This window comes from Littorina saxatilis, linkage group LG5 (assembly GCF_037325665.1).
Source record: "Littorina saxatilis isolate snail1 linkage group LG5, US_GU_Lsax_2.0, whole genome shotgun sequence".
In the NCBI taxonomy this organism is placed as follows: domain Eukaryota; kingdom Metazoa; phylum Mollusca; class Gastropoda; order Littorinimorpha; family Littorinidae; genus Littorina; species Littorina saxatilis.
In genome coordinates, this window is record NC_090249.1 from 2,437,858 (window position 1) to 2,456,624 (window position 18,767).

Below are 18,767 nucleotides of genomic sequence, written 5' to 3' on the forward strand. Positions count from 1 at the left end.
GGTGAATCAATTCAGCATAGCTTTTCCACACTGTGTGTAGGCTACATGACGCAGCCAGACTGTAGACTGGGTGGCCGAGTGGTAACGCACTTGCGCTTGGAAGCGAGAGGTTGCGAGTTCGACCCTGGGTCAAGGCGTTAGCAATTTTCTCCCCCCTTTCCTAACCTAGGTGGTGGGTTCAAGTGCTAGTCTTTCGGATGAGACGAAAAACCGAGGTCCTTTCGTGTACACTACATTGGGGTGTGCGCACGTTAAAGATCCCACGATTGACAAAAGGGTCTTTCCTGGCAAAATTGTTCAGGCATAGATAAAAATGTCCACCAAAATACCCGTGTGACTTGGAATAATAGGCCGTGAAAAGTAGGATATGCGCCGAAATGGCTGCGATCTGCTGGCCGATGTGAATGCCTGATGTAATGTGTAAAAACAATTCCATCTCACACGGCATAAATAAATTGCATAAAAAAATAAAAAAATCCCTGCGCTTAGAACTGTACCCACGGAATACGCGCGATATAAGCCTCATATTGATTGATTGATTGTAGAGTTGGTATGAGTATGCTACAATGCTACAATGCTAAACTTAGCTTTTTTTTTAATAACACGGTGTTTAAAACACGCCTCACTTATTCATTTGTTTTATCATTTCAGATTTCTCTCGCATCCGGGGATTTTCGGTGTCAGTGTTTACTGATAGGGGTACGTGGATACAGTGCTATCAGCAGCAAGGGTCAACTCCGCAGCTACAGTTCCGGGTGGAATGTGCTCTGACGGGTGGACGGGTACGGGTGGCCAACAGTCGAAACGATTCCGTGCCCAGCGGCTTTTCGCAAAATGCGTACCTCGACTTATGTGAGGTTGAAGTTTATGGTGAGTGATTTTTTCAGACGAACTCGACATCGAATTTTTGCGTCACTATAACTTAGTACAACACCTTCGGAATCTAGGCAGCGCTTGGTTTTTGCGGTTTTATTTCTTTCTTAGGTTAGCGCCACAGGTTTCGGAAGGGGGTAGAGGGGGATAGATGAATTGTCGTATTTGGTGGGACGGCTCGATTTTGCGGTCGTCCTATATGAATGGAGCATAAGAAGGTACACCAACCGTCTCTCTCTTTCTCTCTCTGTCATGTTCTCTCTGTCTGTCTGTCTGTCCCTCTCTCTCCCTCTCTCTCTATCTCTGTTTGTCTGTCCCCCCTCCCTCTCTCTCTCTTTCTCTCTCTCTCTCTCTCTCTCTTCCTCTCTCTCTCTCTCTCTCTCTCTCCTTGACTTGTCTTGCCTTGTCTCTCTCTCCATTGTGTACTCGGATAATGTATGCAATGCTCTTAAGTGTTTGTTTGTTTTTTAAATATTGTATATGTAGTTAATCTGAATGTGTAATCCCTCGTCCCCCTCCCCCTTCTTCTTGACACTTTAGCTGCCTGTATACATGGCCCTGTTCGGCAATACATTGCTGTACTTTTTTAAGAAATGTAAAAAACATTTACGTTTGTTTGTATTTGGTTTTGTTTTATATGACTTTGTGAGTCCAATATTTTGTATGTTTATACTCGACCATTATTTTGATGTTTTATTAGTTTAATACTTTGATGAGGTATGTGCGCAGTCTTTGTTTTTGTTTACAATTATTCTTTGTATATGTTCCAAGGACAGGTTGGAAGATTAGGCTAAGCCTAAAACCTTTATCCTTATGTAATAAAGTTCTGAGTTCTGAGTTCTGAGTTCTCTGTCCGATCTCTAGCTCTCTAAATCTCTTTCTGTCTGTCTCTTTTTGTCTCTCTCTTTCTCTCTCTCCCCCTCTCCCATATATCATCCTCCGAAGTCACTAAGGACAAGGTAGAGAAAGACAGTTTAACAAAAGAGTGAATTGAATTATGTATAACAAAGATGAAACCTAGAAGGTATGCAAATAGATTAACCTGAGCAATAGCGGGATGGACAATTGGCGAATGGTGGACGGTAGACAGCAAGCATGCAGGCAGGTCAAGGACTTCTTGGAGCTACGTATTATTTAATTCGGTTGGAGTACACATCAGTAGATAACGGTGTCTAATTTTTGACCATTTTATTTTTCAGAATGTGCTAACGGAACTTTCGGCGAAAACTGCAGCCGTCAGTGCCATTGCGTGTCGGGACATTGTAACGTCACATCCGGCCGATGTTTGGATACGGGGCAGTGTCGCGATGGCTGGAAATCAGAGAGCTGTGATCAAGGTAAACAGTAGGATTGTTGCGCACCGATGTTCCAACACTCTCTTACACACACACACACACACACACACACACACACACACACACACACACACACACACACACACACACGCACGCACGCACGCACGCACGCACTCATACACGCATACACATTCGCACGCATACACGCATACACGCACGCACGCACGAACGCACGCATGCACGCACGAACGCACGCACGCACGCACGCAAGCACGCACACACACACACACTCACACACACAGACAGACAGACAGACAGATAGACAGACACACACACACACACACACACACACACACACACACACAGACACACACACACACACACGCGCGCGCACACACACACACACACGCACACACACACAAACACACACACACCACTAAGCGAGAGAGACAGAGAGAGAGAGACAGAAAGAGAGAGAGGGAGGGAGAGAGAGAGAAAGAGAGAGAGAGAAAGAGAGAGAAAGAGACAGAGAGAGAGAGACAGAAAGACAGAGACAGATCGAGAGAGATAAAGAGACAGACAGACACGGAGACAGAGACAGATATATTACTGACTTAATTTTACTTCTCTGTTAACTCATTGGGAAATTTGATTCTTAGCTTGTGTATATAGCAAAAAAACACCCTTTACCAATTCTTCATCGTCCATTCAGCAGTAAGTCTAGAAATGCGCGCACGGCCATAGGGAAAGTCTGCAGACAACAGTTCGGAGGGTTGGTTCTAGACATAAGTGCGCAGTGGGGTTATTAGTGGTCCCTCCGATCGAAGCGAGCGAGGCCAGTGAGTGCGACTGTTTTGACTGTGTCCTTCGCTGCTTGCTAGAATAAGGGAAGTGCCTCGCAGCTACAAGAGTATGAAAGCTTTCTAAAAGTTTCAGTTCAATTCAGTCAAACCGGGCGTCTCGAATTATCTCTCCTTGTCAAGAATCTGTTATGAAGTTATGCACCTTACATTAAAAAAAAGAAGTTTACGGAATGTATTTAAAGTCAAATGTATCTCGTTTCATCACGATTTGGCTTTAAGTTGAAGACAGTGACATTGCAAACGTTTCTACCGTGCAACAGCTTCCTTGAATTTCAAGAATGTTTTGATAGATTTGGTATAAACAACGCGCCAATGGCTTGACACGGTTGCTAGGGTAAGAGAACGAGAGGTGTGGTCTATTAACACGAGGAGTAAGGAAGAAAGGACATATGAATGGTCAAGTGAACACACATACACCTACAAACACACACGCATGCACGCACTCACGCACTCACTCACGCACGCACACACCCACGCTCGCACGCACTCTCCCTCACACACACACACACACACACACACACACACACACACACACACACACACACACACACAGAGTTGCTCTTAAACAGAAACAAACATGCAAGCACACGTACACACACACACACAAACACACACACACACACACACACACACACACACACATACACACACACATACACACACAAACACACAAACACACACACACACGCACACACACACACGCATACACACACACACACACACACACACACACACACACACACACACACACACACGCACGCACGCACGCACGCACACGTGACACTTGGCACTAGCAACCTACTGTCTCGGTCATGACCATTAACGAGATCAAAGTTGGTGCCGCGACCAGGATGTAAACTGACCTATTTAGTACTGCTGTCTATTATCAATCACTCCCCCTCCCCCCCCCCCACCACCACCACCACCACACACACGCACAGGATGTCATTGATTGCCTTGGCTACCAGACCCTACCTATAGGTGCTGAACTATGGTGACCGAGAAAGGCACTAGTCAAGTTGTAAAGTTTTATGTGGCTGTAGGCCCATAGGGCGTTTAAGCTAGCACAATACACAACTAAATCACACACACAAAGACACGCACAATGACGGCGCAGTAGTCATCTAATCACCACGTACTGGGTTGACGCTCAGGCAATCGAATATCGTATGCATGTATCTTATTAAACTGCTTAATACAGACCGCTGGACACGGTTAAAACGACTGATCGATTGTCATTGAGTGCCAGCTAGTGTCATTGTTTGTCGCCCTAAAGCGGTGCGCAACTCCTCCACGACGCTTGACAATCCCAACAGAGTTATTTCCAGAAAACATCTATCAAAAACTCGACACAAATTCAGGATAGGCACTAAATAGCCAAGTTAAGTGCCTTTTATAGCATGAATGAATTGACACAAGAATGAATGTTTCAGTTGGGGTACGAAATTTGTTCCAATACATTTTGCGTGGCTTATAATTTCAATTATATATTTGCAGTGTGTTCATCCGGTACCTACGGACCCGAGTGCAATCTGACCTGTGGTCATTGCCATAGCAACCAGAAATGTCACCCAGTGACCGGTGCTTGCCCCAGTAAGTGTGCAGCAGGGTACAGAGACGCGCAAAATGGATGCAGAGAAGGTAAAACGAAATTCTTATTGTGTTTGTTCTTTCTCTCTTCTGTCGTCCATTGAAAAGATCATCACACTTCACCCTCATTATTGATATTTTGTACACCCTTTTTTTTTCTTTTTTTTTCTTTTCTTTCTTTCTTTCTTTCTATCTTTCTTTAATTATTCAAGTAGTAATTATTATTTTTATTGTTTTTGTTTTGTTGTTGTTGAATTCTTTCTTTCTTTTTTTTCTTTCTTTGAGTATTGCTTTTCTTCTTTCTTTCTTCCTGTCTTTTTTCTTTCTTTCTTCCTTTCTTCAAGTAGTAATTGAGCTTTTATGTCCAAGTTTATTTCTGACTGGTATTGATTCTGCTTGTATTTCTATTGCTCTTTCTTATTATAACTTATTGTGCTTTTATTAATATGTGACCCTCCACCACGAAATGAGTCGCATGTCACCTTGCGCGGTTCTGCGCTAGGCTTAATATAAGTCCGGGGGGTGTCTGGTAACAGTGTGAGGGTCACCTTAGTCACAGGCTTATATCTCGAAAAGTTTTCGCTCTTTTCTAAAACGGTTTTCACCACTGGATAGAACATTAACAACTCTTTAGGAAAATATAAAAATATGAAAATCATGCAAAGGTGACATGCGACTCATTCCGTGGTGGAGGGTCACATATGTTTTGTTTTCTTACTTGTACGGATTGTTCTTTTATTTCTAGAGTCCTTTCTCATAAGAACTAAGTGTGGTTTTATTTCCAAGGTGATTCTGATTAGAAGTGTCTTTTACTTGTAAGTTTCTTTATGATTAGTATTGATTGTGTTTTTGTTTTGTACGGTGCTTTCCGATCAGGACTGATGGTGCTTTTATTTCTTAGTTGCTTCTGATTAGTACTTATTGTGCTTTTATTTCTAAGGTTATTCCTGATAAGTACTAGCTGAGAGTGCTTTTATTTGTAAGGGTTTTACTGACAAGTACTTTTTTTTTTCTAAGGTGATTTCTGATTAGTGCTAATTGTGCTTTTATTTCTACGGTTATTCCTGATAAGTACTAGCTGAGAGTGCTTTTATTTGTAAGGGTTTTACTGACAAGTACTGTTTTTTTTTCTTTTTCTAAGGTGATTTCTGATTAGTGCTAATTGTGCTTTTATTTCTACGGTTATTTCTGATATGTACGGGTAATTCTTTTATATGTAAGGTTCTTACTGACAATTACTGATAGTGCTTTTATTTCCGAGGCGCGTTCTTATCAGTACGGGTAGTGTTTTATACAGAAGGTGCTTTTCGATTAGTACTAATTTGTTTTCAATCTGAAAATGTAGAGCACTGATTGTCGTGCTGTAATGTGATTAGTGATCAGTGTTGTTAGATGTTTCATTTCTAATGGAATTCTTATCAACACTAACTATCTTTTGGTTTAACGAGTAAAAAGGTTTTAATGTGAAGCTAACCTAAGAACTGTTCAGCAACTTCATTGTATTAAACTGTTGGCAGACTCTGTTCATGATTCCGTTGCAATTAAAGCAGTGGTCGTTAAAACATAAGCCAGCGTTTCCTCTTTTCTAAATAAACAAGAAATTCCTCCGAGGTAGGAAAAACACCCCCGTCCTTACCATTCTCACTGCCACCAACTGAGAAGGTTATTTCCCTTTGACCATTAATATGTCCCTCTATAAGTCCTTGTAGAATCTTAATCCACCAATAACTCCCTAACCGTGTGTTTGACTGGTCCCAATTTTTGTAAGGACCGTCTCAGGAATGTATAGAACCTGTTCACCAAGTTTGGTGACGATCGGTCCGTTCATTCTTGAGATCTATATGCGAACACAAACAAACAAACACATCGACCGAATCCTATACACACCCCTATACCGGGGGTGTAATAAATGTGGAGTTAAATGAGTGATAACAGACGAGAGAACGTGAATGCGTCCGGTTGCTCTTGTGTCCTTGTTTCGACTTTTGTCTTACTTCTCATCAGTTCATTTTACTGAAGTTTTCATGTGGGTTTTTTCTTCTGTCCATCCTTCTTTAAAACGGTAATAGGCCTCACATTAACTATGAGTCTTGAGATTGCCGCTGGTTTTTGTGTCACTCTGTATTTGCACGCATGTATAATTATCTTCGCATGCGTGCGTGTGCATGTATTTGTTAATACGCGTGCGTTCTTTTATTTGGGGGATTTGTACTACTCCTTTTTCAAGGGGTTAAAACAAACTATATCACCCACGCATGTTTTTCTCCCTGTGTGGTCAGCGTGCAATGCGAAGAGGTTTGGAGTGGACTGCGATCAGACTTGCGGTCAGTGTAAAAACCCAGATACCTGTGATTCCGCTACGGGGGTCTGCCCAAACGGCTGCAAGGAGGGTTTCCATGGAAACGCCTGTCTACCGGTTGCGCCTGAGAGCAAAGGTAACAACAGTACTCTGTGTGTATGTGTGTGTGTGGGTGTGTGTGGGTCAGTGGGTGTGTGTGTGTGTATGTGTGGGTGTGGGTGTGTGTGTGTGTGTGTATGTGTGGGTGTGTGAGTGTGTGTGTGTGTGGGTCAGTGTGTGTGTGTGTGTGTATGTGTGGGTGTGTGAGTGTGTGCGGGTGTGTGTGTGGGGTGTGTGTGGGTGTGTGTGGGTGTGTGTTTGTGTGGGGGTGTGTGCGTGCGAGTGTGTGTGGGTGTGTGTGTTTATGTGTGTGTGTGTGTGTGTTTTGGGCATATGTGTGGCGCAGGAGGCGGGAGGGGGGGGGGTGTTGGCGGGGTCGTAAGGGTCGTATCGTGTTTGTGTGTGTGCCGTGATGTGGGACACACTGAGCGGCACGCGTGTTTCCCAAACTCAAGTGATCTAAAGCAAAAGACATGTGAAATCAAGCTAAACACGCTGTCAGCAATCACTGTGAGCCAGCGATCATTGCCACAACGAATCGTGATCTCCGATGAGTATATTTGTTAAAGGAAAGGAAGAACATCAGTATCGAGCGGACACTGCAAAATATATATGGATCGGAATCAGTTATTCTCTGGGATTGCTGCGTTTAACCGGTCAACCACGTGTAATGTTAACCTCACTCTTGGGGGCACAACTCTTCCACGGCGCTTGCAAATCTCTACACGAGTTATTACCGGAATTGTTTTTATTCAAGGAGAGTGTCCCAATTTAACTCTGCAGCCACTTTCCGCCATGTGTTTATGTGCCATGAACATCGACATAGAAATAGAAATATATATATAGGCCAACGTTATTATCTCAACAGATAAATTCATGAAAATAAAGTTCACGTAATTAATCAAATGTTACAGTCAAAATTATCGCTTTTTCCGCCATATTGCCTCTTGTTCAACACATTATTACAGTTTTCACTGTCCGTAAAGTTGTGGTACCTTGTAACGGGTTCCTTAAATAGGGGCCGATGTTGTTGAATTTAACCTAACATTTTTCTCGTCTTGTAGTATTGATGACTGGTGTGTCACCCATTCCACCCCATTCTCGTTTCTGTAGCATTCCTCCGCATGAAGAAACACTCGGTCCGGCTCTCTCCAGATTAAGCGTATAACGCGGACTTGAACCATACATTGACAACTTGCGTCACTACCTTCTTTTCAGTGTCACAACATTTCCTCGAGACGAAGACTTCTTTTCTGCTAAAAGCGAATGTACGTCTTTTGAGGAAGTCAGTTACCATGGAAACAGCCGTCATCTTTTTGTGTTTTGTTCTCTGTCTCCGTCTCTTCGGCTGTCATAGTAAGGAATGTTACAAAAGACCTTGTGCTACGGAGATCAATGCTGATGCAACACAGACAGGAGACTGTACTCTCCTAAATGATGAATGCAGGCAGGCGCTCCTTCGGCCCTACATGGTGAAGTTGCACCCCCCCCCCCCCCCCATTCCCTTCGTTTTTGTCTCTCCACTTTGCAAGAGTGCGATGCCCTCTCACCACCGCTATGATCAAACCAAACGTGAACAATATGATAATCAGACGCCATATCATTCATTCTTTGGGTCCTTGATGACGAAGAGAGAGAGAGAGAGAGAGAAAGAGAGAGAGAGAGAGAGAGAGAGAGAAAGAGAGAGAGAGGGAGAGGGAGAGGGAGAGAGACAGAGACAGAGACAGAGACAGAGAGAGAGACAGAGAGACAGAGAGAGAGGGAGAGAGACAGAGACAGAGAGAGAGACAGAGACAGAGACAGACAGAGAGAGAGAGGGAGAGAAGAAAGATAATGAGAGATAAAGACACACACACACACACACACACACACACACACACACACACACACCCCCACACACACACACACACACAGACAGACACACAGGGAGACAGAGAGTGACAGGAAGAGTGAGAGAGAGAAAGAGAGGAAGAGAGAGAGACCGAGAGACAACGAGAGAGAGAGAGAGAGAGAGAGAGAGAGAGAGAGAGAGAGAGAGAGAGAGAGAGAGAGAGAGAGAGAGAGAGAGAGAGAGAGAGAGAGAGAGAGAGAGAGAGATACGTACTAGAAACATACAGACGTCAAAGAGACAGACAGACAAACAGACAGACAGACAAACAGACAGGAAGACAAACAGACAGGAAGACCGACAGGCAGCGACAAAGGCAGAGAAACACAGACGGATACGTAAACATAGGCAGAGACACAAATGAAGAAATAGATCGAGAGATTGACGATATTTTTCGTTATATGTGACCCTCCACCACGAAATGAGTCGCATGTCACCTCGCGCGGTTCTGCGCTAGGATTAATATAAGTCCGGGGAGTGTCTGGTAACAGTGTGAGGGTCACCTTAGTCACAGGCTTATAACTCAAACAGTTTTTGCTCTTTATAAAACGGTTTTCCCCATTGGATAGAGCATACAAAACTCTTTAGGAAAATGTAAAAATATGAAAATCATGCAAAGGTGACATGTGACTCATTCCGTGGTGGAGGGTCACATATTTGTCTTGTCATTGTTCCCCTTTTCGTTACGCTCACGGTTTATTGCATATACTCCAGGCCAAGAAACTGCCCACAGAAAAAAAAATTGATTCTGCGAATTGATCCTTTGCCAAGAAATCTGACTTTCAATTAACTTAAGTCCCTATGCCCTCAAGAGATTGTGGATGTTTGAGGAATCGGGAGTTCGAATCCCGGTCGCTGCTGCCTGGTGGGTTAAGAGTGGAGATTTTTCCGATCTCCCAAGTCAACTTATGTGTAGACCTGCTAGTGACTTAACCCCCTTCGTGTGTACACGCAAGCACAAGACCAAGTGCGCACGGAAAAGATCATGTAATCCATGTCAGAGTTCGGTGGGTTATGGAAACACAAAAATACCACGCGTGCCTACTCAACAAAAGCGGAGTGAAGGTGACTATGCTCTCAGGGTATAGTGTGGGGAACCCAAATGGGCAAACGAGCTCACACGTAACCAGACAATTCTGGAACGCTGAAGAAGAAAGAAGAAGAAGACCGAAGTAGTAATTGCAATTGTCTTTGTGTTTGGTCTATGATGTCCCCCGCCGTGTATGAAGGCCTTTCTGTCGTCTAGCGCATCTCTTGCGGGAAGGTTTCCCATCGTGTGATGTTCATGACTACATCGTTATCACATGAGATTATAGTTACCTGTTTCCCTGTGTAGACCGTTATGTGTACCACCATACATCCGTGCTTTCTTCCACATGGTGTAGTGTCGATTAAACCATAGACCATTTATCCTGGACCGCCAACTAGCTCTCTCTCCGCCCTTTCTCTCTATTACGAGGTAGCGGCCTCTCGCATTTAGGAACCTACGCAATTACATGGCCTTTCAGAAATCAGGGGGATGTCATATCCGGTGTCGATTGTAAACATGGACGAAGTTGCCGAGGTAAGTTCTGAAAATTCTAAAATAAACTCAGCTAAAGTGCATATGGAACATGCTTTTCGATGAGTTTTGTTAAGTTTAGTTTGGAGTTTTGGAAAATCCAGTTCATTGTCACCTCCCGTTGTCACAAATAACTGGAGCGTGCTTTCTTTTCACTGTCTTCGAATCGCTGGCCTTTCAAACCGGACGCTAAGCGCCCCTGAAAGTCGAGCGTCGTAACCTCGAAGGGTCACGTGACGAGTTGGCGGTCCAGGCTATTTGGTCTATGATGTGAATGCGTGATGTATTGTGTAAAACAAAAATTCCATCTCACACGGCATAAATAGATTCCTGCGCCTTGAGTCCGAGTCTGGAGATACGCGCGCGATATAAGACTTCATATAATTATATCCTTCGATAATTCCACGGCTTGTTCGTGGTTTTATATGGTATACAATCTGCAGCACCTTTTGATGAACAGATAATCACCTTTGTGTGATCACGTGGACACTAGCTCTACCAATCAGCGATAATGGTGTGTCCATGCAGACATGTTGCTTTGACCCTTTTGTGCTTGGTGTCTTCGTTCGTCTGGATGCGGAGGTTTGAATTCGATCCATGATGGAAGACAGTTGAATAAATATTCAAAGTATCAATACCCATGCTTCAATAGACGAATGTGTGATGTACAGTAATTCGTTCTGTCCAAAATCTTCTTCTTTTAAGTGGTTCATATAACGACATTTCAAGTAAATTGCTTTTATGGAGTTACTCGTGGTAAAACACTCGGCATCTCAATACCCATGCTTCCAAAGACGACTGTGTGAAGTGTAATTCGTTTTGTCAAAAACAAACACACTTTCGTCTGTGGCTCATATAACGACATTTCCAGTTACTGGCTTTGTATGACGTTACTGATAGTATTTTGTTGTAAACTTTCACCATAGTTTACTGTGAGTATTTCGCTCTGGTGATATTAATGAAACTCACTTTTGATAACGATTAATCAACTTTAAAATTGATTAAAGTAAACCCGTTCGTAAATATGTAACTATATCTTTGTTGTCTAGATGACAGCGATCAGGGCCTGCCAACAAGAGCAGTGCACTCATCTTTGTGATTCTTTTCTTTGTTGTCTAGATGACAGCGATCAGGGTCTGCCGACAAGAGCAGTGCACTCATCTTTGTGATTGTTTTCTTTGTTGTCCAGATAAAAACGATGAGGGTCTGCCGACAACAAGAGTGCACTCATCTTTGTGATTATTGTCTTTGTTGTCCAGATGACAGCGATGAGGGTCTGCCGACAACAAGAGTGCACTCATCTTTGTGATTGTTTTATTTGTTGTCTAGATGACAGCGACGAGGGTCTGCCGACAACAAGCGTGCACTCATCTTTGTGAGTGTTTTATTTGTTGTCTAGATGACAGCGATCAGGGTCTGCCGACAAGAGCACTGCACTAATCTTTGTGATTGAAAAAAAAGTACATGTAGTTTGCCAAGCACGTCATAATGGGGCGTTTAATAGAATAACGAAAATGCATCCGTCCCCACACAATGATTTTCATTCGTTCTTCGTCATAAGATAACCACTCAAAAACTCTAAAATAAATAAATAATCTTTGTGGTTGTTTTCTTTGTTGTCCAGATGACAGCGACGAGGGTCTGCCAACCACAGCAGTGGTGGGCGCCGTGGCGGCAGGGGGAACCATTTTCCTATGCTGTGTGTGTGCTGTAGCGCAAATACGCAAGTAAGATCTTTGTTGAACTTAAAATTCACATTTGGAAGGTATATTCTTCGCGAAATTAGTCGCAGCTAGCGCGCTGGAATCTTTTTCTTTTCTTTATTCTTAATTTTTGGAGGGTTACAAAATAAGAATTGGTAGTTTTTTGTGCATCGGGCCCTCGATCGGGCTTAAGACGGACTAATCTACTATTACTACCACTACTAACTCAACAAAATGAGTCTAGAATTAGTGGCCTTCTTTTTCAGCGTTCCAGAATTGTCTGGTTACGTGTGAGCTCGTTTGCCCATTTGGGTTCCTCACACTATACTCTGAGAGCATAGTCAGCTTCACTCCGCTTTCGTTTAGTAGGCATGCTGGGTATTTTCGTGTTTCCATAACCCACCGAACTCCGACATGGATTACAGGATCTTTTCCGTGCGCACTTGGTCTTGTGCTTGCGTGTACACACGAAGGGGGCTAAGTCACTAGCAGGTCTGCACATAAGTTGACCTGGGAGATCGGAAAAATCTCCACTCTTAACCCACCAGGCGGCTGCGACCGGGATTCGAACTCACTACATCCCGATTAGGAGGGCGACGTGTTACCACCACGCCACTGCGCCCGTCTGAGTTAGTGGCCGTGTTTGTGTACTATCAATAGTATGCCTTTCAATCTGGTCATAAACGTGTGTGTTGGTTTCACTCTGTCTGTCTTTACACCCCCGGTATAGGGGTGTGTATAGGATTCGCTCCATGTGTTTGTTTGTTTGTTTGTGTTCGCATATAGATCTCAAGAATGAACGGACCGATCGTCACCAAACTTGGTGAACAGGTTCTATACATTCCTGAGACGGTCCTTACAAGTCAAACACACGGTTAGGGAGTTATTGGTGGATTAAAATTATACAAAGACTTATAGAGGCACACCCCCGTTGGTCAAAGGGAAATAACCATTCTCGCTGCCACCAACTGAGAAGGTTATTTTTCTTTGACGGGCCCTTTGACGGGGGTGTTTTTCCTGCCTCGGAGGAATTTCTTGTTTTGTCTGTCCTTCTCTTCGCACTCAGATCTGTGATGTTTATAGTCCGATTGAACTGAAATGAGGTGACATTTGTGACCCTCCACCACGAAATGAGTCACATGTCACATTTGCATGATTTTCATATTTTTACATTTTTCTAAAGAGGTTTTTATGCTCTATCCAGTGGTGAAAACCGTTTTAGAAAAGAGCGAAAACTGTTTGAGTTATAAGCATGTGACTAAGTTGACCCTCACACTGTTACCAGACACACCCCGGACTAATATTAAGCCTAGCGCAGAACCACGCGAGGTGACATGCGACTCATTTCGTGGTGGAGGGTCACATTTTAGCTTTTCAATAAGCTAGGGTACACACGGTGGTAGCTTAAGATAGGTTCCTACCTCCAGCGCGAAAGAGGAGGTATACCTTCGAAACATGCTAAATAAGTCTTCATCTTCATCCGTTAGGCGGCCACACTCGTCGTATCGATTAGTCTGCTCTGCAGCGTTGGGGATTTGACGTCTTGATAACAGGTGACAGAGAAAGACAAGACCTATAGTAATGTGCACGTGACAAGTGAACCATGATGATAATTGAAATACTTCATACCTGATACTTACATTCCCGTGTATTCGTCTTCAAAACATGTCACAATACTTAATTCCCGTGTATTCGTCTTTGGAACACGTCGCAATACTTCATTCCCGTGTATTTGTCTTCAGAACATGTCGCAATACTTCATTCCCGTGTATTTGTCTTCAGAACACGTCGCAATATTTCATTCCCGTGTATTTGTCATCTTCAGAACACGTCGCAAGAAGAGGAGCTCCAAGTACAAGTCAGAGTCCAACGGGCGCGATAGCCCCACCATGACCAACCCCATCGCCGCAGCAGTCGCAGCTAGCAGCGCCAAAGCAGCTAAGGACGGTGGCCGAAAGTCCTCCATCTTCTCTGGCCGAAAGATGTCCTTGTTCGGCGACAGAAAGAACTCAGTTGTGTTCGCCGGCGGAGCGGAACGGAAAAAGTCCATCTTCGCCGCTGTCTTTGGTTTTGCAAAAGACGAGGATTTGTCTGGTGAGTTGCTTGAGAGAGAGAGAGTGAGGGGGGGGGTTGGAGAGAGGGGAGAACAGAGAGGGGAAGATGAGAGCAGAGAGAGGGAGAGAGAGAGAGGGAGAGAGAGAGGGGGGAGAGAGTGAGAGAGAGAGAGAGAGAGAGAGAGAGAGAGAGAGAGAGAGAGAGAGAGAGAGAGAGAGATTCAAACTTTATTACAAAGGGATGAAGGTTCCAATTCCTGTCCCTTTTAGACATTCATGACATTATACATTACATATATATTTATATAACGCGTTTAAAACAGCCAAAAGAATAACTAATTAACTCTGCTTGCGCTAACTTACCCCCCCTCCCCCCGGGTACCATGTGTTATTAACAGTTTTCTATTATTTCAACGAGTGAGAGACTGAAAACTTGCCAACAGGCCAAAAAGAAACTATGAGAGAGAGATAACTTTATTTTACAAGGATAAAGATTTAAGGGTAAGCGAGAGAGTTCTCGTGATTGTTTTAATTAAAAAACTAGAGACTATGTTTCTGATCAAAACGAATGATTAATCTGCTGTATCATTCGCTTGTCGGAAAGATCGGCCTACGCGCATCTCTCAAATATGACCTTCTCTTGTCTACTGGCTCGGAAGATTTATTCTACTCCCAAATAGCACTTCTTTGCACCTCTTATGACTCCTTCGTCCTCTAGAATCCCGTACCCATACCAAATACGAGCTGATTTGGTGAAATAAAGCACATTTCTACTTCCAAAACCCATCGAACAGCCATTTCCGGTGCTCGATCGCCGACATTTTCAGCTTTGAAGGCTATTTTCGGGCAAATATCAATCGCTCCCTGGCTTTTTATGCATCGAGAAACAAATTTAGTCATCGCTGAATCAGTAGCTTACCTTAAATCCCGACATAAATCAAACAATACCTAGAAAACAGACGAAACTTGCCTTCACACGTGTCAGGAGCGGCCTTCGGCATCCGTTCGGCCTTTGATCGGTTATCCCCCGTGAAGTTGTGAAGTCATGCCGCAGTGAAGTGTGGCGTACGGGATCCACAGCGCATTTTCGGTTGAAATCGGGCGTAACAAAGTGCACCTCTTGTGTCGACGTCTAGCTGATCTCAAAATCGATGTCTTCCATCTTCACTGTCTGACTTCGTACATGCTTGTCTTTTGAGTGGTCGGGCCCGCAAAAGAGGGGCAGTTGTCGGCGAATTTAAGCCTGGCAAAGGATTTAGGATGTTTGATCATGATCTAAGCTTTCAACTCAGTTATCGCTGGCTTTAAGACTTTCGCTTGTACTAGGTTACATTGGTGTTTAAAAGTGGTAATTATCCTGATTTCTTAAAGTCTTCGGTTTGCCCAAGTCCTCAGCAGAGGAATATGGTAATAGGGGCAAGATACACTGACGAGAAAGAATGCCAAGTCAACAATATCCTGACAATTTGACGAAGAGGAAGAATGAATAACACTATAGCTATTCTGATGAACACGTGGAGGAATTCGGGGGCTGTGATTGGATGGTCTCTTCCGATCATCAAAGCATAATGCTAGCCTACGGAAGTCGGCCATTTTTCTCAATATCCAAAAGCATATTGTCAATAACAAAGACGCATGGTTCCGGTTTACCCACCTGTACCACACGATGTTTCACTGATCGACAACAGCATACACTGACAACTTGAAATTCTTATCGGGAATGTTTTTCAGCTTTACAAATGTCGATAGCATACCCTTTTCTGCTAACTTCCCGATGAAACAGGACTAAACCTATTATTTTCTGTCCATAAACACCACAAAATGCCCAAAGTCGAAAGATGTAGTACAAACAGGGGAGTACAACGGAACAGCCGTTTTTGTGTGCCTGTGAGCTTAGTTCACAGTTGCCGACTGACACAAATTTTCGCATTCGGCTTTTCTTATCTTGTAACTCCACACTAAATACCCCACTTCTCCTCTGAAGTATTGATGTACAACCCATGGCACTAACATTCATGTAGTCGTTTATAACTGAGGTTGAAAAACTCGCTTCATGACGAGACAAGTATAAAATACCATTCACCCAACTGGAAACGTCGCTGCCGTTTGCTCGCTTTGTACGGATTAGCTGTTCTCTTTTCCTCCCCTTGTTGCATCCTAGTTCTTCAGTTGTTTCTAGTTTTCCGTTGATGTTGTGTTTTGGTCTTCTTCATAAGTAGTCTTGTTCAAAATTTAAAAAAACTCAAACTTCTTTTTGTTGTATACGAATGAACTAATAAAAAGCTGTTTAACAGCTGTGTTGTCAAATCGAGTTTTTTTCCAAAGTCAGTGTGGCGCCTGCGCAAAACTAATGCGCATAAGAAACGGCGTCTGCTATCAGAAAACCTGAGATCAACGCATCGACGCAAAAACTGTCATTTTGTAAGTTTGGAACAACAAATCAAGGTCAGAACAGCTGTATAATCGCTATTGTATTTTCAGCGTAGCAATAGTGTCCGATATTTAGACTCGAACAAGTATAATGCGACTCGTCTTCGACTCGTCGGCATAATACTTGTCTCGTCTAAATATCGGACCCTATTGCTACGCTGAAAACACAATAGCTGTTAATGATTACAAAGAATGTGCATGCCATGCTTAAACTGTCTGTTTTAAATGGAGTGGCCTGCGTTAGTTCTTCAAGTTGAGATGTGACGAAATTAACATTAAGGAGGTGGTGATTTAGAGGACAGGTCTTTGAAGGAATGAGATGTTGTAGAGAAGACACGCACGCATTTAATTCAAAATGACCGAAATGTTGGGAGAACTTACACCTGCCGCTGTAGAAGCAACAATCTTATTCTTGGAGACCGGCTTGAACAATTCCGACCACTGCGCTCAGACACTCAAAAGCGTCCTATGAATTCAAAGGAAACAGTCCTTCTTTGGCGTCAAAGACCTTTCTTTCCCTCCCCAAGACCACTTTGCCAGCCAATTCCATCAAAGTGTTTTAAATTCTCCGGTTGACCCCATTTCCAGTCGAGTGCCTTTTCGGGCAGGCAGAAATTGTTTTTTCCTGGAGGAAACCCTCGAATCTCCACCCCGGCTTGGCGGCTAATGGCAGGAGCGGATACGGAGGCTGAGACGGGATGAGGGGTAGCAAAGGGATGGGGGGGGGGGGGGGGGGGGGGGGGGGGGTGATTGGGGAGAGGAAGAAGGTTTGTCGAGGATGGAAGGGCAAAGCGGAAGCTTTAAACACTTGAGATCAGAAATTGCCGAGAACCTGTCTCACCTCAAAGCAACCAGCAAACGTTTTTTTTCCCCAGGAGGCTACAAGACTTATTCATTATTTAGATCCAGAAATGTGACAACCATCAGGTTACTGTATATTTACTTGAAATGTAAATGAAAAGTTTACTCTTATCTTCCTTCGTTTCAGTTTTTGATTCTAGGAATTATAGATGATCAAATGAGAATTAACAGACGTATGCAAAAACACTAACAAAATCGCAATAATACAGCCTTACGCAGTTTGACAAGTATTTACTCTTGTTGTGTATTGGTTTTTGTCAATTGATCCATTCGGTGCACCCACGATTCTCAATGGGCTTGAGCGAAACCGCATTCAAACAACTGTACCTTCTTTTTTTTTACCAGTGGCCCCGCGACAAACAACAGTGGTGTCATTCTTCATGCAGCCCGCATGGAATAAAACCGACACATTTACCTACTTCCCCTGATTCGCATTGCTGAAATGTTGTCGACCGGTGCATGTGGCCTGAAATGTTGTTGACCGGTGCATGTGGCCTGAAATGTTGTTGACCGGTGCATGTGGCCTGAAATGTTGTTGACCGGTGCATGTGGCCTGAAATGTTGTCGACCGGTGCATGTGGCCTGAAATGTTGTCGACCGGTGCATGTGGCCTGAAATGTTGTCGACCGGTGCATGTGGCCTGAAATGTTGTCGACCGGTGCATGTGGCCTGAAATCAGTCCTTGGAAAACGCATCATTGTTTGTCCTATGTTGATGGTTTGGTTTTTCTCGGTGTTGTTTGTACTTGAAAGTGATGGATTGTGAGTGAAGACTTCTCAAAATGATGACCATCTCTTTTACACCGTCCCCCTCCTTTTGCAAGAATTACTCATTTTGAACCTTTCTGGGGCTTCACAGGGGCGGATCACATCATTTTAATCAATCAATCAATCAATCAATGACGCTTATATCGCGCATATTCCGTGGGTACAGTTCTAGGCGCTCTGCAGTGATGCCGTGTGAGATGAAATTTTATACGGCCAGTAGATTGCAGCCATTTCGGCGCATATTTACCTTTCATGGCCTATTATTCCAAGTCACACGGGTATAGGTAGACAATTATTAACTGTGCCTAAGCAATTTTGCCAGGAAAGACCCTTTTGTCAATCGTGGGATCTTTAACGTGCACACCCAATGTAGTGTACACGGGGGGAGGGTTCGGACACCCCAAATTTTAAGAGGGGGGGGGGAGCGTTTAGTTGAGGGCGCCAAGCTCCCGAACCTCCCAGGCATGTACCCCCGAAAAATGTT

The 18,767-nt window shown here is 43.7% G+C and overlaps 1 protein-coding gene across 1 annotated transcript in view; it reads left to right on the forward strand.

Moving 5' to 3' along the window:
* Positions 1–18,767, forward strand: part of LOC138965974 (uncharacterized) — a 75,200-nt gene that overhangs the window by 28,161 nt on the left and 28,272 nt on the right. The window contains exons 4-9 of the mRNA XM_070338059.1: positions 652–870; positions 2,073–2,210; positions 4,529–4,672; positions 6,901–7,056; positions 12,093–12,195; positions 13,997–14,265. Of these exons, the coding sequence (XP_070194160.1) occupies positions 652–870; positions 2,073–2,210; positions 4,529–4,672; positions 6,901–7,056; positions 12,093–12,195; positions 13,997–14,265 (1,029 nt within the window). The remainder of the gene's footprint in view (positions 1–651; positions 871–2,072; positions 2,211–4,528; positions 4,673–6,900; positions 7,057–12,092; positions 12,196–13,996; positions 14,266–18,767) is intronic.